Source organism: Temnothorax curvispinosus, unplaced genomic scaffold (genome assembly GCF_003070985.1).
Source record: "Temnothorax curvispinosus isolate PA1 unplaced genomic scaffold, ASM307098v1 QBEX01011959.1, whole genome shotgun sequence".
NCBI classification, from domain to species: domain Eukaryota; kingdom Metazoa; phylum Arthropoda; class Insecta; order Hymenoptera; family Formicidae; genus Temnothorax; species Temnothorax curvispinosus.
Window position 1 is genome coordinate 437,760 of NW_020221739.1, and position 18,521 is coordinate 456,280.

General features: G+C 34.7%; 1 protein-coding gene across 3 annotated transcripts in view; it reads right to left on the minus strand.

Moving 5' to 3' along the window:
- Positions 1-18,521, minus strand: part of LOC112462066 (pikachurin) — a 98,629-nt gene that overhangs the window by 7,468 nt on the left and 72,640 nt on the right. For all 3 annotated transcript variants that reach the window (XM_025027614.1, XM_025027616.1, XM_025027615.1), the window contains exons 9-12: positions 14,679-14,818; positions 6,813-7,036; positions 1,820-2,069; positions 969-1,264 (exon numbers count right to left, since the gene is read on the minus strand). In XM_025027614.1, the coding sequence (XP_024883382.1) occupies positions 969-1,264; positions 1,820-2,069; positions 6,813-7,036; positions 14,679-14,818 (910 nt within the window). The remainder of the gene's footprint in view (positions 1-968; positions 1,265-1,819; positions 2,070-6,812; positions 7,037-14,678; positions 14,819-18,521) is intronic.

Here is an 18,521-nt window from a genome sequence, read left to right on the forward strand (position 1 = left end):
CTACGCACGCATATGAGAAAAGATCAATCAAGAAAGGAAATAATTCAACTTATATCAATATCTATTTTAATTGTTAATAACAATTTTATATTCTAATTTATTTTACATGATCAGTGCAAATATTGCACTTCTTTACGTGAATAATGCAAGAAAGAAATGCTATTATAGCATTGTTAGAAAATGATATAGATAATTGTTTCTCGTAAAAATAATAAGACAACCATTACACGTAAATTAAAGTTGTCTAACATAATAAAAATTATTTATCCTCAGATCGGTCACTTGTCACTTGTGCGTGGCGCGAACGCTCGATAAACTAACACAGCGTTATTAAATCAGGTCAAGGAGCGATTGTGTAGTGCAACGTGTAACGCTGTTTACCGCCCCACTCGCCTTTCAAACGCTGACGACATGTCGCTTTGACATTTACCGAACTTTTGCGTGCTGCTGATTATTTCACGCTTGCATGAATAAAGTGCTAATAGACGAATCAACCGGATTTTTAAATTAACAACAAAAATGTGTCGCCAACACATCACTGAAATCATGAGGGTAGAAAATATGTCAGTTCATGAATACGCTCGTGCAGAGAGTCACGTATCACGAATAATTTTGAACATAATGACAAATATTGCACAAATAGGAAGTGACTTTTCTGCTATCCGAAAAAAAGATCTAAGGTAAACTCGGTAAGATGGCTATACAGGAAAGATGACCAACTCATGTTCATTTGATATTTCATGGCGAACTAGATTGAAAGAACATAGGTTGGCCATCTTTCTTCTATGGCCATCTTACCCGAGTTTACTCTATATTCATTTCGGTGTTTATTCGAAATTCCCGGAAAATAGATAATGATTGTTTTGATTTTATAATTAAATTCAATCGGTTAACGTTTCCAAAGTGCAGGGTTATCAGAACTACTTGTTATTGATGTTTGCATCTCATTATTTTTGTATATAGAGCACCTTTTCATCGTGTCGGCGTCATTATAATGTAAGTAGCTCTCGCTGCCGGTGAAGCTGGGTACAGCTCTTTCGTATCTCACGGACGGAATGGCATTGCTGCTAATTCTCGCCGGTGGCGGGACCAACGGCGTATAATCGTCCGGTGCGGGACAAGGGTGCGGTACCCCTGGACGGCACCGGCAGGTAAATCGTTCGCGAAGAGGCCGGCATTCCGCATCGCCGCATGGCCTGGCCTCGCACGCGTGCCCACAATTTCCTACGTTCACCCCGCCTAACGCCTCGGCTAGGATACCCACCTACGACAAGAATTATAGTAGTTATAATGTTATAAAAATAATAATATAAACGGCACTAAAAATATTCGGTCAAAATAATACGAGATAGAAACCGAATTTATTTTTATATTAATTTTTTTTATATTAGAGAATATTATATTAGAGAGCCAATTTTCTTTATAGAGATATTGTAATCTCAATATTTCTTGTAGAAAATGAAATTAGATGGTTCTTTTAACTTCGGAGAACTTAATTTAATTTTTAGTGGACTTTATTTTATTTATTTTAATTTGAATCTATTATTAAATTGTTATACTATTATTTTTATCTGCTTTCTGTTACTAGTAATTCCCTAAACTTATAATTATACGTTACGTTTACTTTACGTCTATTTTATCTCGATCTATTTTTATAAAATGCCAGAAACGACGATAAAGATCTAAATCCAAGTGATTGAAGTAGAACTTTCAATATCTTATCTACCATACCAGCGAGGCTCAAACTCCGAGGTATTCTGACGGTAGCATTATCTACCGCGCAACTTCGGAGCAGCCTGTATAATCCCGGTGTTCTTACCTCGCGATTATTCAGCACGATCGTCTGAATGCAACCGACGAAGCTGGCCGTAGTTTTCATCTTCGGCGAGTACATGTCGGGGGACGGCGCGCCGCCCAAATAGAGGTTCAGCGGCAAGGATAATTGCGTGAACGCTCCGGGCGCCAGGATTTCCTGGGCCGGGTCGTCCTCAACTTCTAGGGATGCCAAACGACCTGTCCTAGAGACCCGAACTTCGACCCATTCGCCAAGACGAACCGGATTTTCGCTTCTGAAACGATAATGCAACGTCATTAACTTTTGAAGGGCCGCGGCCGGGTGATATTTTGACATAGAAATCTGAAAATTTTATTAGATAAAGAAAAGAACGTTTCCTAATTAGTGGATACGAATCTATACGTTTGAGTTATACATTATAATGTTTCATGAGTAAAGTGGTAATCTCCTATTCTAGTGATTTGTTTTTTTAGGTCATTTTGAATATAGAATTTTCGAAAACTAACGCGGTTGATCTCTTTCTTTTGCTGTTCTACTCTGTCTGCTATCGGACCTTCGAGAGCCGATCTTTCTCCTTGTTCCATCCTTCTTCGAATATTACGTGACCCAATTACACGTCAACACGCCTAGGAGTTTTAGGAGACGCGCGATTAGCAGTCACGTGAAAACAATATCGAGTCCTTCTGTGATAATTGCAAGTTACGGCCGAAAGTTAAATATAAACATGACTAGACACATTATGACAAAGCACATTAAACGCGAGATCAACATGATACATTAAACAAAGCAGATCATTTCTACATTTATTTATGTATATTTCTCGTAAATTAATTTCTTTGATACCATTTCTAGTAAGCGTATTTTATTCTAATCTTCTTCGTTGTAAGAGTTCTGAACAGGAAAATGAAGTAGGTATAGCATGAAAGATGATATGATCCTTCTAACTTGGCGAAGTATGACATAAAGTTCTTGAAGAATATCCGAAGTTGGAAAAGAGAGACGATATTATTTTTTTACGGATTTTTCGAACAATTTAATTTTTTTTTAAATAAAGCTTCGTACGAGAACAAATTTATATTTCTTATATCTTCTGTTTATGCTTTTACAAAAAAAAAAGTCAATCTCAATGTGATTTTACGTAAACTTTACGAGATACCTGTATACGTATGTCTATTGTATTTTTACATTGCGCCTCTTCCACTGAAAACCTAACGCTGGAAAACATTCCGCCCGGAGCAACAGTTGTACTTTCCCGCGAAATAAAGCTCTCACAAAAACACGTTATAACGGGAAAAAAGTAGAACGGGACTTCCGCATTGAAAAATTGAAACGGCACCTTTTGTCGCGGTGTCCGTGCGAGGCAATTAACACGGTTCGCTCTCCTCCGCCACGTCTACAATTATAATCGACGTTAACTCGATATTGACGGACGCTCCATCGATTTGATTTCACAACGACGCCCGGGAGGCCGCGCCAGCTAGTCAGCCAGGCGGCCTGGAGTTTTCCTCCAAGCGGACACAGAAACGAAAATTCGCGCACGTACCGCGGAAACTTTACGCGCACGGCCACAAAGTCGGATCATTCAATTTGAATTTCGCGAGGAAAGTCGGCGCGTGTTCCGTAGACAATGGATTCTCAGGATTCTCTCTTGTAGGCGGGGAACCGGCACTCCTTTTCCGAGGGGATTCGACAGAAGAAATTCTTGCATAATTAATGTCGAATCAGGAGAAAAGGACAGGGGCGGGTAAAGAGGGGAGAGAGGGAGGAAGTTCATGGGATCGGGAAGTAAATTGCTAATTAATAAAGGAACGAGATGGAGTCGGAAATTTTCATATTGGACTTTTCGCCCGGCGCTATTATGATAAAAGATACGGCGCGCTTGGAACTTCGAGTTACCTCGCTTGTTAACTGCTTCTTTTTTTTTTCCAGACACGGACGGGTTTAAATATCTTTGTTTAATGGCGCACGTAATAATGCACGTTTTTTTACGTCGGAGTTTTTTTTTTGTAGCGGTCGCTTTTTATTTAGCGGAAAGGAGATGTTTTTTCGCGTAAGATTTATATATTATCTATCAGATTGAATTATAAATACCATATAAATGTTTCTGCACGGCTAAGAAATTGTTGTTTGAATATTTGATATTACAAATAAAACAACTAACACCCAAATATACATGCTTGTCCTTAGCTTTTGTATATCTGATTAAGTTTTGATATTACATTACATGTCATGAATTTATTCATAACACGGTAAAAATATAATGAATTATATTATCTACGTTAATATAATTATATTACGCACAAAGAATATTTCGATATTGTCACACTAATATTTAACAACATATTCTTTTTTTATAATTTAAATTTTCTTATTTAATTTTGAGAAAATTCTATTTTTTTTTAGACTTGCAATTTGAAACTGGAAGTTAACATGTTGTTGAGATTTAATAAGATATATGTTGCTGAGTTACTACAATTTAATCTTGAAAATTGTAAACTTGCGACATAATCTCTCTTGATATTTTCACAAGAAAATCGATTAGAAGTTAGATGATAGAATAAATTATGTAAAAATATGTATAACTCAATAATAAATATATACATGTATATATGATATATTACATGTTTAATAACATAAACAAATTAATAAACAGCTATACGAGTCAGGCGCGGTACGTGATGCGCAAGTAAAGAAATTAATAGTTACAGAAGTAACGAATTACAATGTATATAATAGACATATACTGGGACATATACATATATTTCAACTTAATAAACTACGCGCGCCGATTATTTGTCGGACTTGCATAATAGCATAAATACATATAACAACGCAATATTTGTATCTTTTTTGGATTATCGATTTATTTAAAATTTTATTCGATTGTGAAGCTTAGATGGATATTCCAATATTCAGATTTTATTCAATGGAATTAAAAGTAGTCTACTAGTTGAGCTATCAAAATGCGAATGCGAAGTATTTCGCAAATTTGTTTTTAGAAGTATATTCTTGAATAATTTTATATTATTAATAATGCAAACAATCATGTGTTATGTTCGTTTAACTAATTTCATTTCTTGTTTCAAATTTAAAAGATAAAAAAAAATCTTAAGTAATGAAAACTGAATTTTATAAAATACTAGTTTTTTAAATAGGTATTCCTTTATATTTAGTTTTCGTTTGAAGTTGACTCCTATGAATACAATAAGTATTCAAATGAAGAAATCAATATAGTCACAATTATTCGAATTATTTGTGGCGATCATGATGCAGAGAGATGTACGCTATTCTAATGAGCCGAAGATCTGGGTTTATCCGACTAAAAATCGTCGATTTTTATTTGACCGCCACCTCTCGAAAGGTAATGGTGTGCAAATCGTCGAGCGTATCTTGCCCAGAAATAAAAGGATGACGCCGTTCTTTGTGAGCGCGGATGATTAGTAACTAAAGGATCCTCGATTGGTTCCCGGCTGATTCCGGCTTTCATCCCACATATGTGTTACTGCACTATTATCACTGTCATTGCATTGCTCTTCAAAGAAGCTTGAAGCAATCTTGTTAATGTTCTATCTCGGAAACAGGTAATTTGTCATTATAGAATAAACTCGGGTAAGATGACCATATAGAAGAAAAATGGCTAACCTATGTTCTTTCAATCTAGCTCGCCATGAAACATCGAATGAACATGGATTAGCCATCCTTCCTCTATGGCCAAGATATGGACATTGACAAGATACCCGAGTCTACCCTACACTTTACATTTAATATTTCAATACGTAACATATTATAATTAAATATATATTTCCGTGACTTATAAATATGACTCACTCAATTATTACTAAACATAAAGTGTATAATGACAAGTTATTGTCACCTTTTTTCAAACGTTTTCCTATAGCGCCTGTCTGATGTGCTCTTTTCCAACCACAAAGATCCATTATATTTAGGTAATCCACTATATTTAATTGCAAAATTTGGATTGTACCATCCAAGTCAGAACTAGATTCTCGACTTTCAATCGTCTGCAATGTACTACTTTTGGTGTGACTTTCAAGTTTGCGGTACATGTAGGTTATTTTATGTAATAATCCTCTTGACAAACATTCTCTGGGCAATTTGTAATCTTTTCTGGATAATTTACAAATACCTGGTCATTCATGTATGAGGTCTACTTGAAAAAAATATTTACGAGACATTTACATTTGATTTAGATACATTTTCACAAATGATACTTATAATCTTTTAACACTATATATCAGCCTTAAAGAAAAGAATCTTTCTCGACGAGAAATCTTTTTAATTTTGAAAGTATGACAAGTCTTTTTCACCTATAATTTTGACCAATACTAAAAAATATATTAACTCGATTTAAATTATTAGAAACATTTGTTTGCAGTAATTACCCACGAGAATATATATGTAATTGTCAGCTTTGACCGATTTTACTTAATAATTTTATTTATTGTTCGTTATTACGACGAATTAAATCAAACAATCCGATTAGCATTAGCGCTTATTATTGTGTGTTTATCGCAAAATATTATCTCAAAAAATGATAATCAATATTAAAAAATGTAATAGCCCGAATGCAACCGTTTGTTAAATATTCCTGACGTTTATCCAAGAGAACAGTCACAGCCATGGAACAATTTTACTTAACAATAATCTCGTTTCTCGTTAATTAATGCAACGAATTAAATCAACTTGAATAATCAGCATTAAGGTACATTAAAAATTCTCTCTTCGCAAAACAGTAGCGCAAAAACAGCTCGAGCGTTTTGCGTATACGATATCGATCGCGTATCGGTTTAATTATCTTGATGATGCATACGCAAACGGTGCAATTAGCGCCCCGTTGCCGAGGGACGCTGCGCTGCGCGGTATGAGTAACAATGCGTCTATCGCGAAACGAACAGCTCCGAGGATAGATTGTCACTTTCGAGCTAACTGTTCGTTGCGCGCTCGGCGCTGCTCGCGGAACCGTTCGCAGAAACTTCGTCGAGGGCCATCGGCTTACCTCAAAGTGGCAGGTCCTGTTCCGAGGTCGAAGGTGAACTGCACGTGGCCCGAGGAGAGATAGAGAGCAATAAAGTCACCGGTCGCGTCGCTGTGATGGCCGTTGTAGAGTATCACGCCGTCCGGCGCGGTCGGTTTTAACGTGACGGACAATTCCAGCCACGACAGCGACGTGTCCGCCAATCCCGGATAACGTAGGTAAGAGGATCCGTTGAAGGATGGAACCTGCGGGAATAAAACACCGTTGCGGTCTGAGATTGCATGGAAATGTCGTTACCGGGCAAATGCATTCCCGTTTTTGCCTCCCACCCTTAATCGCCTGCCATTGGGGGAGACTGGGCGAACGTGTCGTATTTGTTACGTTTCGTGCCTTTTATAAGTGGTAGTGGATTGGCATAAAAAAAAATATATAGAATGTCCTCTATATGTTTGGTAAACTATCTATCTTCGATCAATCTGCGCTTGATTTTTTTGTCACTGATCGAGAGAGATCAAATGTCGCAAGTTTTCAGCATTTAACATGAAATATCTGCGTTTTACTCTCATAAAAATTGAGAAATCTAAACTAAAGTCCCTCTAGAATTAAATTAAGTTTATTTGAAACTTTGAAGCATACAATTTAAGAAAAGCTCTTTGTATGATTTACAATTGAAGAACAATTTGTTGCAATCGACGCTTTTGTAAAAAAAAAGTAATTAGTCAAGGATTTAAAAAATGGCTCAGTATGTCTGAAATACCTTATATATCAACGTGGAATTTGTGGTATCAGACTGAAGAATTTCATTTCTCACATATGGGAGTGTGAGCGATTTTTTTTAGAAAATTAAATTTTAAATTAAATTAAATTTAAAAGACAGCGAAAGAAAGAATATAAAATATAAAGAACATATTATAGGAAGTGAAAGGATAAGCATGTATAATATCTTCCTATTTTCTTAATTAAATTTGGAGATATGATGTTAATAGAGATTTCTTGTGATAATGTTTTAGAAAGGAAATGCTAATATCATACGAACTCGCGTGTACTTACTGTAAATGATAATGTAAGTTTAAGGAGGAAATTGCCGTGATAATTCATAACTGAGAACGTCTTCCCTGGGAACGTGAGACCTTAACGTTTATCGTATTCTTAAGCGTTATATTCCAAAAGGAACTATTATATTATAATAGCAAAACTCTATTCATAAACTAAATATGTATTATAAAAGAAAAGAAGAAACATTTTAGAAACTAATATAGAAATAACATTTTAGTTAATTCAAAATAATTTTATTTTAACTTATTATGAATATATATCATATTTTATTTGGAAGAAATGGAAGAAAGATGAGCGAATTAATAAGCATTTCTTCAAACAATATTCAAATGAATATCAACAGTATGAATAAATATCATATTATAGACACGATTAATTAGTGTCGTATTAATTAATTAATTTTCTGCTGTGTTAATATATTATTTGTTCAATTAACTTGATATACGTCTTCTAGAAATTAAATTATTCTTCTTATTCCATATTTTGTATTATATTAATTAAAGATATACTTATTACATAAGAAAGAACAGTTTTATCTCGAAAGTGCTTTTTTTCTTTTGTTGCTGTGTTTAAAATCGTTTTTCCTGCAGTTTATTGCAGATATTTGTCCCTTTATTCGTAACAATTTTAAAATTGTGACAGATTTAAGCAATATATTTCTTGTTATTACAAACGCACATGTTCGCTCTCTCACACACGCGCACACACACACACACACATATGTTTCTCTTGCGGCAACTGTAATAACTCTTCTCGTCGTCAAGCATAAAGTAGAGAAACTCCTGGAACAGCTGTTATTTAATTTACGGTCGGCGCGGGATTTTGTGCTTTTCGTAAATCGGAATGCAAATATGTTGTATGTCACTGTCTCGGATAATCCTTAATATAGCTACATTCGCCAAGTGCCTTAAGAGCAGTAAGAGGTCGAAGCGGGCTGTTTCCGTCTTAATGAGTCTGGCTGATAATTGTTTGTACGTCAGTTACCTCTCAAGATAAAATGCAAAACGTAAACGCGCAAGATCCTTCGAATTATAATACCTTGACGTTTAGCGAAACTCAGATGGGAAACATCAATGTATTTCGCCATGAATTTTGTGCTAGAATTTATCTTATAATTTTTTATCTTATCTCATTTTATCTTTTTTACCTTTAGATACATCATTAAACGTGAGACCGAACGATATAATTTCCTCGTATGGAAATTTCGTGAACTGTTATCCTAATTTGATTTTTATACCCTTCATATCTTTTATCTGTTCGAAATGAACATATAAAAATGTGCTAAGCTAAATTTAAAGAAGAGAGAAAGCTGGAACGTGGGTTATTCTTTTCCGTGATCTTAAATATTGAGCTAGAATTTATCTTGCCGAAATGATAAATTTCTCAATGGCATATTGAACCAGAAGAACAAGTAGAAAAGTTTAATACGTCTCTTTCTTCAAGTTATTTAATTATAAATATGTTCGTAAGTATACGATTCGTGCGAGAGAGACTCGGGTATAAATAGGTATCTCAAAAATTATCTTGTAGAATAAATAAGCGCAGTTTTTATACTTTTTGTGAATAAGAAAATATATATGTTTAGTCTCAAAATAAGAATTTGAGAATATTTGATTTTTGAAAAAAAGGATCTAAAATATTGAGCTGGAACGATAAGTTCTCAATGAAATATTGAACTAGATTACTAGAAGAACAAAAGTAGAAAAGCTCGATATATATGTCCTCTTCTTGATAGTTATTTAATTATAAATATGTTCGTAAGAATTGGACAAGAATTGTCTTGTAAAATAAATAAGCGTTTATATTATATTTATTCATTCTCAAAATGAGAATTTTATTTGATTTTTGAAAGAAAGAAATATAGTATTCTTTTAAAATATAGTTTACTTTAAATTAGTTATGAAATAAAGTTTTATATCATCGTTTTGCTCTCAAAAATTCACTTTCTCTTATTTAATTGAAAATTATTTACTTCTCTGTATTTATATCAAGGAAACATTATAGCTATATGAACAAATTATTTATTATAAATTACATTACGAATATCATTTTCTGTCCATCTTTTCATTTTGCTTGGCACTTATTCAATTTCTTCGCTCGGACGCTCAAAGATCCTTTAGTGTACTTTTCATCGAGTCGTCCAGGGGGATGGTGAAAAATTCGAAAAATCAAAGGAACAAAAGCGCGCGCGCGCGCGCGAACGGTCCCTTCAAAGTACGGCGCGCAAGAGAAGCGTAAATTAATTACAACAAAACGGAAGGAATCCTGACAGGGCCGTTAAATCGGACGGGATATGCTCCTTTAAGAAATTTCCAGTCATCCCGTACGACGCCTATGTGCTCGTTTGCCTCTTTTTCCTTTTCCTGCTACGTAAAAGCTACGTCCCGGTGATAAGGAGCTCCCACGAGAGAGCCCAGGAGCGAAGTAACCTTGTATTATGCGAAAGACCAGCAACTCGTAAGATCCCTCGTGGAACATCCTTTCTCACCGCTTACGACATCGTCCTTCTGTTCGGCTTATGTCCTTCTCATGTTCACGGCCGTTTGCGGCGGGCAAGGACCGTTGATAGGTTTACGAATTTTTTACGAGACAGTTTTGAACTTTGAAATGCCCTATTGCATTATCGAGTACGTGTGGCCAGACGTATACGCGTCGGGTATTACAAACGTCATTGAAACTAAATATTGTTTTACCACCGAACGACCGTTCGATCTTTGAGGGTAACGCTTTGCTGATTCTATTGATTTTGTTGTGTTGCGGAAAATGCTTTTGCGTTATATTTATGTTTAGCACATTAAAATCTTAATTACGTGTTTTTATATTATATCTATTTTTAATATATTTTTTAGATTTATTTTATGATAAATAATATATTTTAAGTTGAAATTATATAATTGACACATATATAATATAATTGACAATTATATTGTGTAATTTATTTGATTATAAATAATAATACTTTTAATTTATGTAATCACAATTCAAAGAATTTTATGCTTTCAATAATACTATTAAAAATATAATCAAGAGATCACATTATGTCGCATACACATTGGTGTATGTTAATATTACTTATTATTATTAAATTTATTGCTCAATAATGAAATAAAGTATGCCATATATCATTTCATTTTATTATTGGGACATAAATTTAATATAGAAGTGTCATAAAAGAGAGTAATAAATAAAGACGTAAAGAACAACTTGCAGCTATGAAGTTTCCAAAAATCGATAATGGAATATTTTATAATATCTTTATGGCACATTTTTTTAATATAAAAGAGTCATTTATATGTCTTTTTCTGACCAACATAATTTTATGCTTACAAAACGTAATGTATCTTTCTCTTGAACATGTAATTTCCGGAAAAGCTTTTCACGTTCCTTCGCTTTAGTGCAGAAACCACTTTGTTCAAATAGCATATGAATAGAAAGAAGGTTGTAATTTTCAAAAAGTTACATCTATAAATTCAAAATTGCACTTTTTAAACATTTCTAATAAAGATACTATACACATTGATGGATCATTTTTTTTTTCACTCGTCAAGTGTGTGAAAATTCAAGTAAAGTAAAATTGCATAATAAAAGCGTTAGATTTTTTAATATTACATATCTGTCTAAAATCCAATAGATAAATTTTAAAAAATTCTGTATCTTTGCAACTACTTGTTTATCTCTACAAAATCTAATAGCGCAGAATACATGCTTAATTTCATCTTTTACATTCTGACAAGAAAATTCGTGAGCTATTTCGTTACGTTTGACTGGAAGAAACATATTCCAAATGATTCAATAAAACTTGTCGCGCGCATTCCTTACGAAAGCACGCCGCTCTAGCTGTTTAGTTTTACTTCGACATTATAGCGTTTTATTTCGACATCCGGCGGCATCTTTCAACGGATGTGGCAAAAATGGTCGTCGCCGTAAATTACGACGATATTCCGACGACATTTGGTTATTGCGGCTATATCTCTTCCGCTTGTACGTTAATGGAATTAAACTCGGGAACGGTCGGGCGAGACCAAAGTTCGAAAACGAGTTTCGAGTTTGAAGTGATACTCGTTAACTCGAACCCTTTATGGTCGTTTCTCGAGCTAGTTTATGTTCTGATTTCGAGATCGGAAACGCAGTAATCCTGCGAAGGATACATCTCTTTACCGACTCTCGCAGTTCCTGCACGCAGTTTGCAATGCAAAGAATAAAAGTTACATTAGCTTTTAATATGCCGTTTCATCATGAACAAAACATAACATGAAATAATTATTTAAAAGCCTTGCAGAATTTCAATTTAAGTCATTACTTGCACAAATTAACTGCAATTGCTTTGTCAAATTATATGCAATACAAAGCTAAGTAATATGTCCAACTTTGAAAACATCAAATAGCATTCTTTAATGTTGAAGTATAATTTTCAATTTGCAATCCTTTACATTTGCCGAGGACAGTTTGATTGGCTCCCAGAAAATTGAGCTTAGCGCAACCGTCACTGATATTGAGGCCAAAGTACTGAGCCGTCACTGATGCATGTGAATGAATCTTTATAGCTCGGCACTTGGTGTCATTCCGCTTCGTGCCGGAAGTAATATCGGTCGTACGCCGATACCAATTTCATCATATCGGAGAGCACGAATATGCTACCCCGCCGCTTTCCGCCATTGCCATAATCGATATCGTATATATAACCGCGCATAATCCGCGAGAAACCGTGCACACGCGCGGGCGAACCACATACGGTGACTTCCGGCGAGTGCGGCAGCGTTCGCTCCATTAAGCCAACTGATATAAATCGCGAGGATTTCAATACACATCGTTCGGTCTAACATATTTTTGCATGCATATGCATATATTATATCGATGCGCGAATTACGTCCGTCTATTCGTTTAAGCCGCCTCGTTAACAGCGCGGATGTTAATTACTCGTAGCCAACCGCTTATTGCGCGGATAAACGCGTCATTTGCGAAGCGGGCGGACACGATCGATTTTCGTATGCCGCGTCGCATTTTGCGACAATGCATTAACACAGCGGAATAATGCACATACAAGGGACGCCGCTTTTTAATACTAAACGAAATAGAGTAGCCACCGTATTTTACGCGAAAACGATGAGACAACTTGAATAAATTGTAATAATGTGAACTATTTTAATATTGTGAGCATTGCTGTAAATTTTTTATAGTTCTTTGTGAACTCAAATCTCTTTTTTCAAGCAATTTAAAATCATATGTGTATACCTTTTCGAGCAAGAAAAAGTAGGAGACCAAAAGGTCAAAAAGAACTGCTAAGACATTGTGAAAGAATTAAATTTTCTTTCTTCGTTCACGATAGATTTGAATTTAATCTAGAAAGAGATAGCTGATGCTTAAGTCAAACTTATTCGATTCACGCTGTCGATGCAATCGAGTCTTAGATTAAAGTAAGCCGCGTATAATCCATCAAATCTCGTACGGCATAACAACGTCATGTCTGATATGATGTAAACACTGTTCGCTGCCTGTATTCGCAAGTGTAGATGCAATACCAATCCCATTGCATGTATATGGAAGCGTTCTATGTAAATTACATATATATATATATGCAATACTCGTGTGCACATGTGTTTTTCGAAAAACAGATATTTTAAAAGCCGAAGTTACACATATTGAAATGCTTCTAATTGATGACGCGGGTACGAACAATCGAAAAAATATATTAATTTTTAGATCTGAAAATAATTTGGCATTTAGAAAAATAAATTTCTGTCTTCGAATTTAATTATTACGCCGCGTATGATTGATGAGCTCCTAAGTAGATCCGATGTGTCAGTGAAATTTTATACATATGTTAGATGGGAATATTATAATGGAATAGTAAAACAAACGTGCCAAACTAAACGATATTACTATAATTTTCGCGTTAAAAACTATGGATTCGCGGACTGGTGCAATTCATAATTTAAAATATTTAATAAATGCTGTTATTGAATCTCGTTTTTGAAAGATTATTATCTTTCAAGATCTTATTTTCAATCTTCTATCAAATTTTACATTATTTTATTATGTAAAAGCTATTTTAAAAATTGGAGGAAGGAAATATACGTTAAGTCTTAATTGAAAACATGAATCGTGTTAGATGAAAACTTTAGCCGACTGGAAATAGATTGCAGTGAACATTATTAGCATGCGAACGGCGCCTTGCAATATTCGTTTGTAGAATCCGAAGGTTACTAAAATTGGACTTGAGATCACAAACGTCTATATCTTTACGATAGTAACAAGTTTAATTGGTGAACCATAACAATTTATTATGCAATTGCTTTCCATTTGCAAAATGAGAAGAAATCTATTTTCTGATACTGTCTTATCTGTCTATAACTTATCCCATATATAATTACTAAATTTATTTAGAAACGTGACTATTATAAGATTTAGTTTTCATCTATTCTTGGTAACCTTTAACGGAGATGAACCTTAATTTAAGTACGTTAGTATGAATGTGTGCTAAGATATAACTGCTTCGTAACAAAAACGTTACGTAAAACAAATTCACGCAATATAAAAATGTGTGTTCAATGTGTACTTATCTACAAAAATATAAAAATTGTCAGAATAAATTAGAAAGAAACCGTATGGTTCACCAATTATTTATAACGAACTGTTTTGCTGTTCTTATATATGGCAAGTGATTTGCTAATGGTTTCATCGACTATGCTAAATTGCAGCATAATGCTGCAATTTTGCGTAGTCAACGAAGAGATACTTCGGAACTTTGTTATTATCAGCAGGTTTCGTTCTCATTTATATAGGCTTGGTAATTGTTCATGCTTATAATTCCTTCGAAATTGATTCAGTTACCTGCAGGTCCACTCGGGTCTCGCAAAGATCGCCCGTGTAGCCGAGCGGGCAGAGACAGACAGCCGTGTCGCCTCCGGTTGTCAGGCATTTTCCACCGTGAGAACACGGCACCTTACTGCACCTGTCGGCCGTGCACTCCTCTGGAACGACAATAAATCAGGCGATTTAATAAAAGTTCCGGCGGAGTGCGAAATCAAGAGTTACACGAGTGAGAATCGGATCGAGGCCGACTCGTTTCGACTCGACTCGACTCGAATCGACTCGACTCGACACGAGAGATTCGACTGCGCGCGAGATAAAACCAATAAAATCACTCGCGCCTCGACAGGCCGTCGCGTCCGATTTATCGGAGTGGAGAAGTATCAATCTCTTCCGCCTCATCGTATTTTCGACGATATCATTTAGCGTGTGCGCGCGAGCATTGACGGGGAATTTTTTTGCGCGCGCCCGCGACGTCGACCATCACGATATAACGCTCGATATTGAGCTTTACGACGTGACGGAACAACCGATCGGAAATATGCGATTCTCCGCCTCCCCCCCCCCCCCCCTGCGAGATATATATTTAACGTTATATGTTTTTTATATCACTAATTTTTGCTGATATTTCTGTGAAACCGCAAACTTGTGCTATCACATTGCAGATTATTACTTGTAACCGGACTCCTTTAAACGGATACGTTACACAAAATAGCTTACAAAAGTAGAAAAAATACAGAGTCAATTTTGATCTTTCAACTAGCAGATTTAATATTTAATAAATAATAATTAGAAATGTATTGATTACCTATTATTTATAATTCTAATAATTTTTTTTTTCTAACCGTCTTCATTTTTATTTTAATTTATAGTTATTTATTGTATTATTATAAATATTTTTTTATATTTATTTGTTATTGGTTTTATGTATAGAGAAAAAGCTCGGTAAACTGAAAGAAAGATTAACACTGGACTAAAATCATTCTTATAAAGATGAAGATCTGAATCGGAACGCCTGAGAAAAGATCGAACCAGTATCGATCTCACAATAATGAATGACCCGAACGATTTTTACTTTCTCCCGGTCCCGCGAGTGCTCGAACTCTGCAGGCCGAAGTTTTCCAATCTAAATGGTGTTATCTTTTCATGGGTTTCCCCATACGGCAAACGTAGACCCAATCGGAAAGTAACGCAGAACTTTCGATTTAACCCGCCGTCTCATCTATCTCGTGCGAGGTACCATTTGTAACAAACCGATAGTCGCAGATCGAAAATAACAGCAAAATAATAATGGAATAATCTTGATGTTAAAGAGATTGTATGTTATTTTGCATACATTAAATAAAACGTTAATATTTTTCACACATTCCGATTTATAATATAGTATAACAGAAATAATAAGTTTTCTATTGGAATAATTTTTCAATTTTTGTACAGTTTTATACAATATAGTTTCCGATATCATTCTCTGTTATTTTTTTAAATTATATGTTTTAAGATATAATAATTGCAATAGAAATAATAATTAATTATGAGCATATCTTATATAAATGCATGTAAAGTGTAAACCGTACACGATTAAATTAAATATCTGTATTAATTATATACAATGTTTACACGCATTAACATGTACGAACTGTAAATAAAAACGGGTTTCAATTCGGCAATTGGTACTTCGTAAATTTACATAATAATGCCTCGATTGATATCGATTAATCTTTGATAATTAATGCTACACGCTAATAAAGACCGTACTCCATGCGTGCGATATATTTGATTAACCGTACATAACCGATTATGCTCGCGGATGCGTTTCATCCGATTTTAATGTACTACATCCGTATGGTATTGTGTACATTATATACACGCGGAAACACTAAATCTGCTCCAAGGAAGGAAATCTATAATACTTGTATCAGTAATATATATATATATATAGCTTTTGCAGGCAAAGTATAAAATATTAAACGCTTCGCATATACATTATAAGATTAAATGAGATTATTCATGCAAAATGCAAAATGCGTTTTTGCTTTACTTTAAAACAAACTTTTACTTGTACCTTCCGTTAAGAGCATTTTCGCTTCGGTGTTATTTATATTCTATTATATCATGTTTACTGACATTAATATCGTATCTGTCGCACGATTGGGTTAGTTCGGATATGTCCGACTACATATATCTAAATAATGTTCCGTACCTACATATTACAAACACGCTCGATATTACAAAATAGAGATAACATTTGGTTGGCTGCGCCGCGCCGCGCCGTGATATAAATACCCAGACAGATGTCCATTACTCAGAGCTAATTAATGCGACATATAAAGCAGCTGTTGCATAGTCGGACCTACACGACTTCGCCCAAATGTTGACAATTAATTACCGACACTCCGGTAATGATAACGATAATTACTCGCGATAATCACAGTCTTGGTTAACGCAGCGATTTCGCTGACGAAAAAGACTGCCGGATCTCACGATCGTGTATCATTTCCGATGCACAATTAAACAGGAAATCCCTGTTATTCAAACATCGCAGTTTCAGATTTTTTTTAACAAGAAAAATTCGATAATCTGTAAATCCATAAAAAAACGATAACTACGCGGATGTAGTAGTTCAGTCTATTCGAGTATTATTTTTCACTGCGGATATACCAAAACGGTATAGCAACCATTCAAATATAGAACAAATTGTTTGAATCTGTTCTATTATCTTCGAGTTGTTAAAGATATCGAAAGGAATTAAATAAATAGTGTTATTAGTTTTGATGGCTTATTAAACAATACGTAATAGCTATTCGGAAAAGGTTAATTTAACTTTTTGTAAATAAAAGATAGTATTTTTCCACATTTGGCCATATATATTTTTTAAACAAATTAAAGAAACATAAAATTAGTCGTTAAAATGTTTGTTCCCCTTTAAGTTATTTAACCTAGGAATTAGAATTGAATGGCCTTATATTTACGGTCGTTTAAATTTGTAACAAATTTTGTTTCACTATCTCTTTTAGTCAGCTTTTCATCTTTACTGCCTCTTTTTTAGCTAACTTGTTACTACGTCTTCGATCTACTTTATCGCCCTTGTAAATTTTTATTATTTTGAAAGAAATTCGAGTGTTTTAACCATTTAGATCTGAATAGTTATTTTTACGATGCTGTTTTTGTTTTAAAAACAAAAAAATGTGATCTAATACCGATGAAATTCTAACACTGATTTGACGAGTATACTATTCAGCCGTTATGTGTTGAATCCATTTAAATTGAATATATAATTATCTTTGCAGAGTGGAAAAGTTTGTTCATGCATTTTTCTCATGAACAATCGACATAAGCAAACGCAACTCGTATAACAGTGCAACGCGAATTTTCTCCTAATAAATCACTAGTTGAAAAAGGGAAAAAGCGACGTTTAATACGAGACTGGTACATCATTTATTATCATGCAAACAACGAAATAATAAAGGTGGCTCGTGCGCGCCCGTGTGCAGAGATTTATTATTATTATTATTTATTCTCCGTTGCGCGACAGCTGTAAAGTTGACGTAGAACCAGAGCTGAAATATTTGAAACAATTAATAACTATGAACTCTAATTAGCCGCCTTTGCATCTACGACATGATCGGTCGGAATGCGACAGAATGCTACCGGGTGGCCGAATTAACAGCTATATCGGCAAACGGACAACAGGTGTCACATGAATTTAGTTGGCAAATCCTCCGACGCCCGCTCGATTTAACTCCGAATATATTCTTCGTGTTTTTTTTTTCGTCGCTGGAAATGGATTCCCCAAGTAGCTCAAATCTCCGTACGCGTATGTCGGTACTTTACTGGTTGAGGAACAAAATTGTAACTATAGTCGAA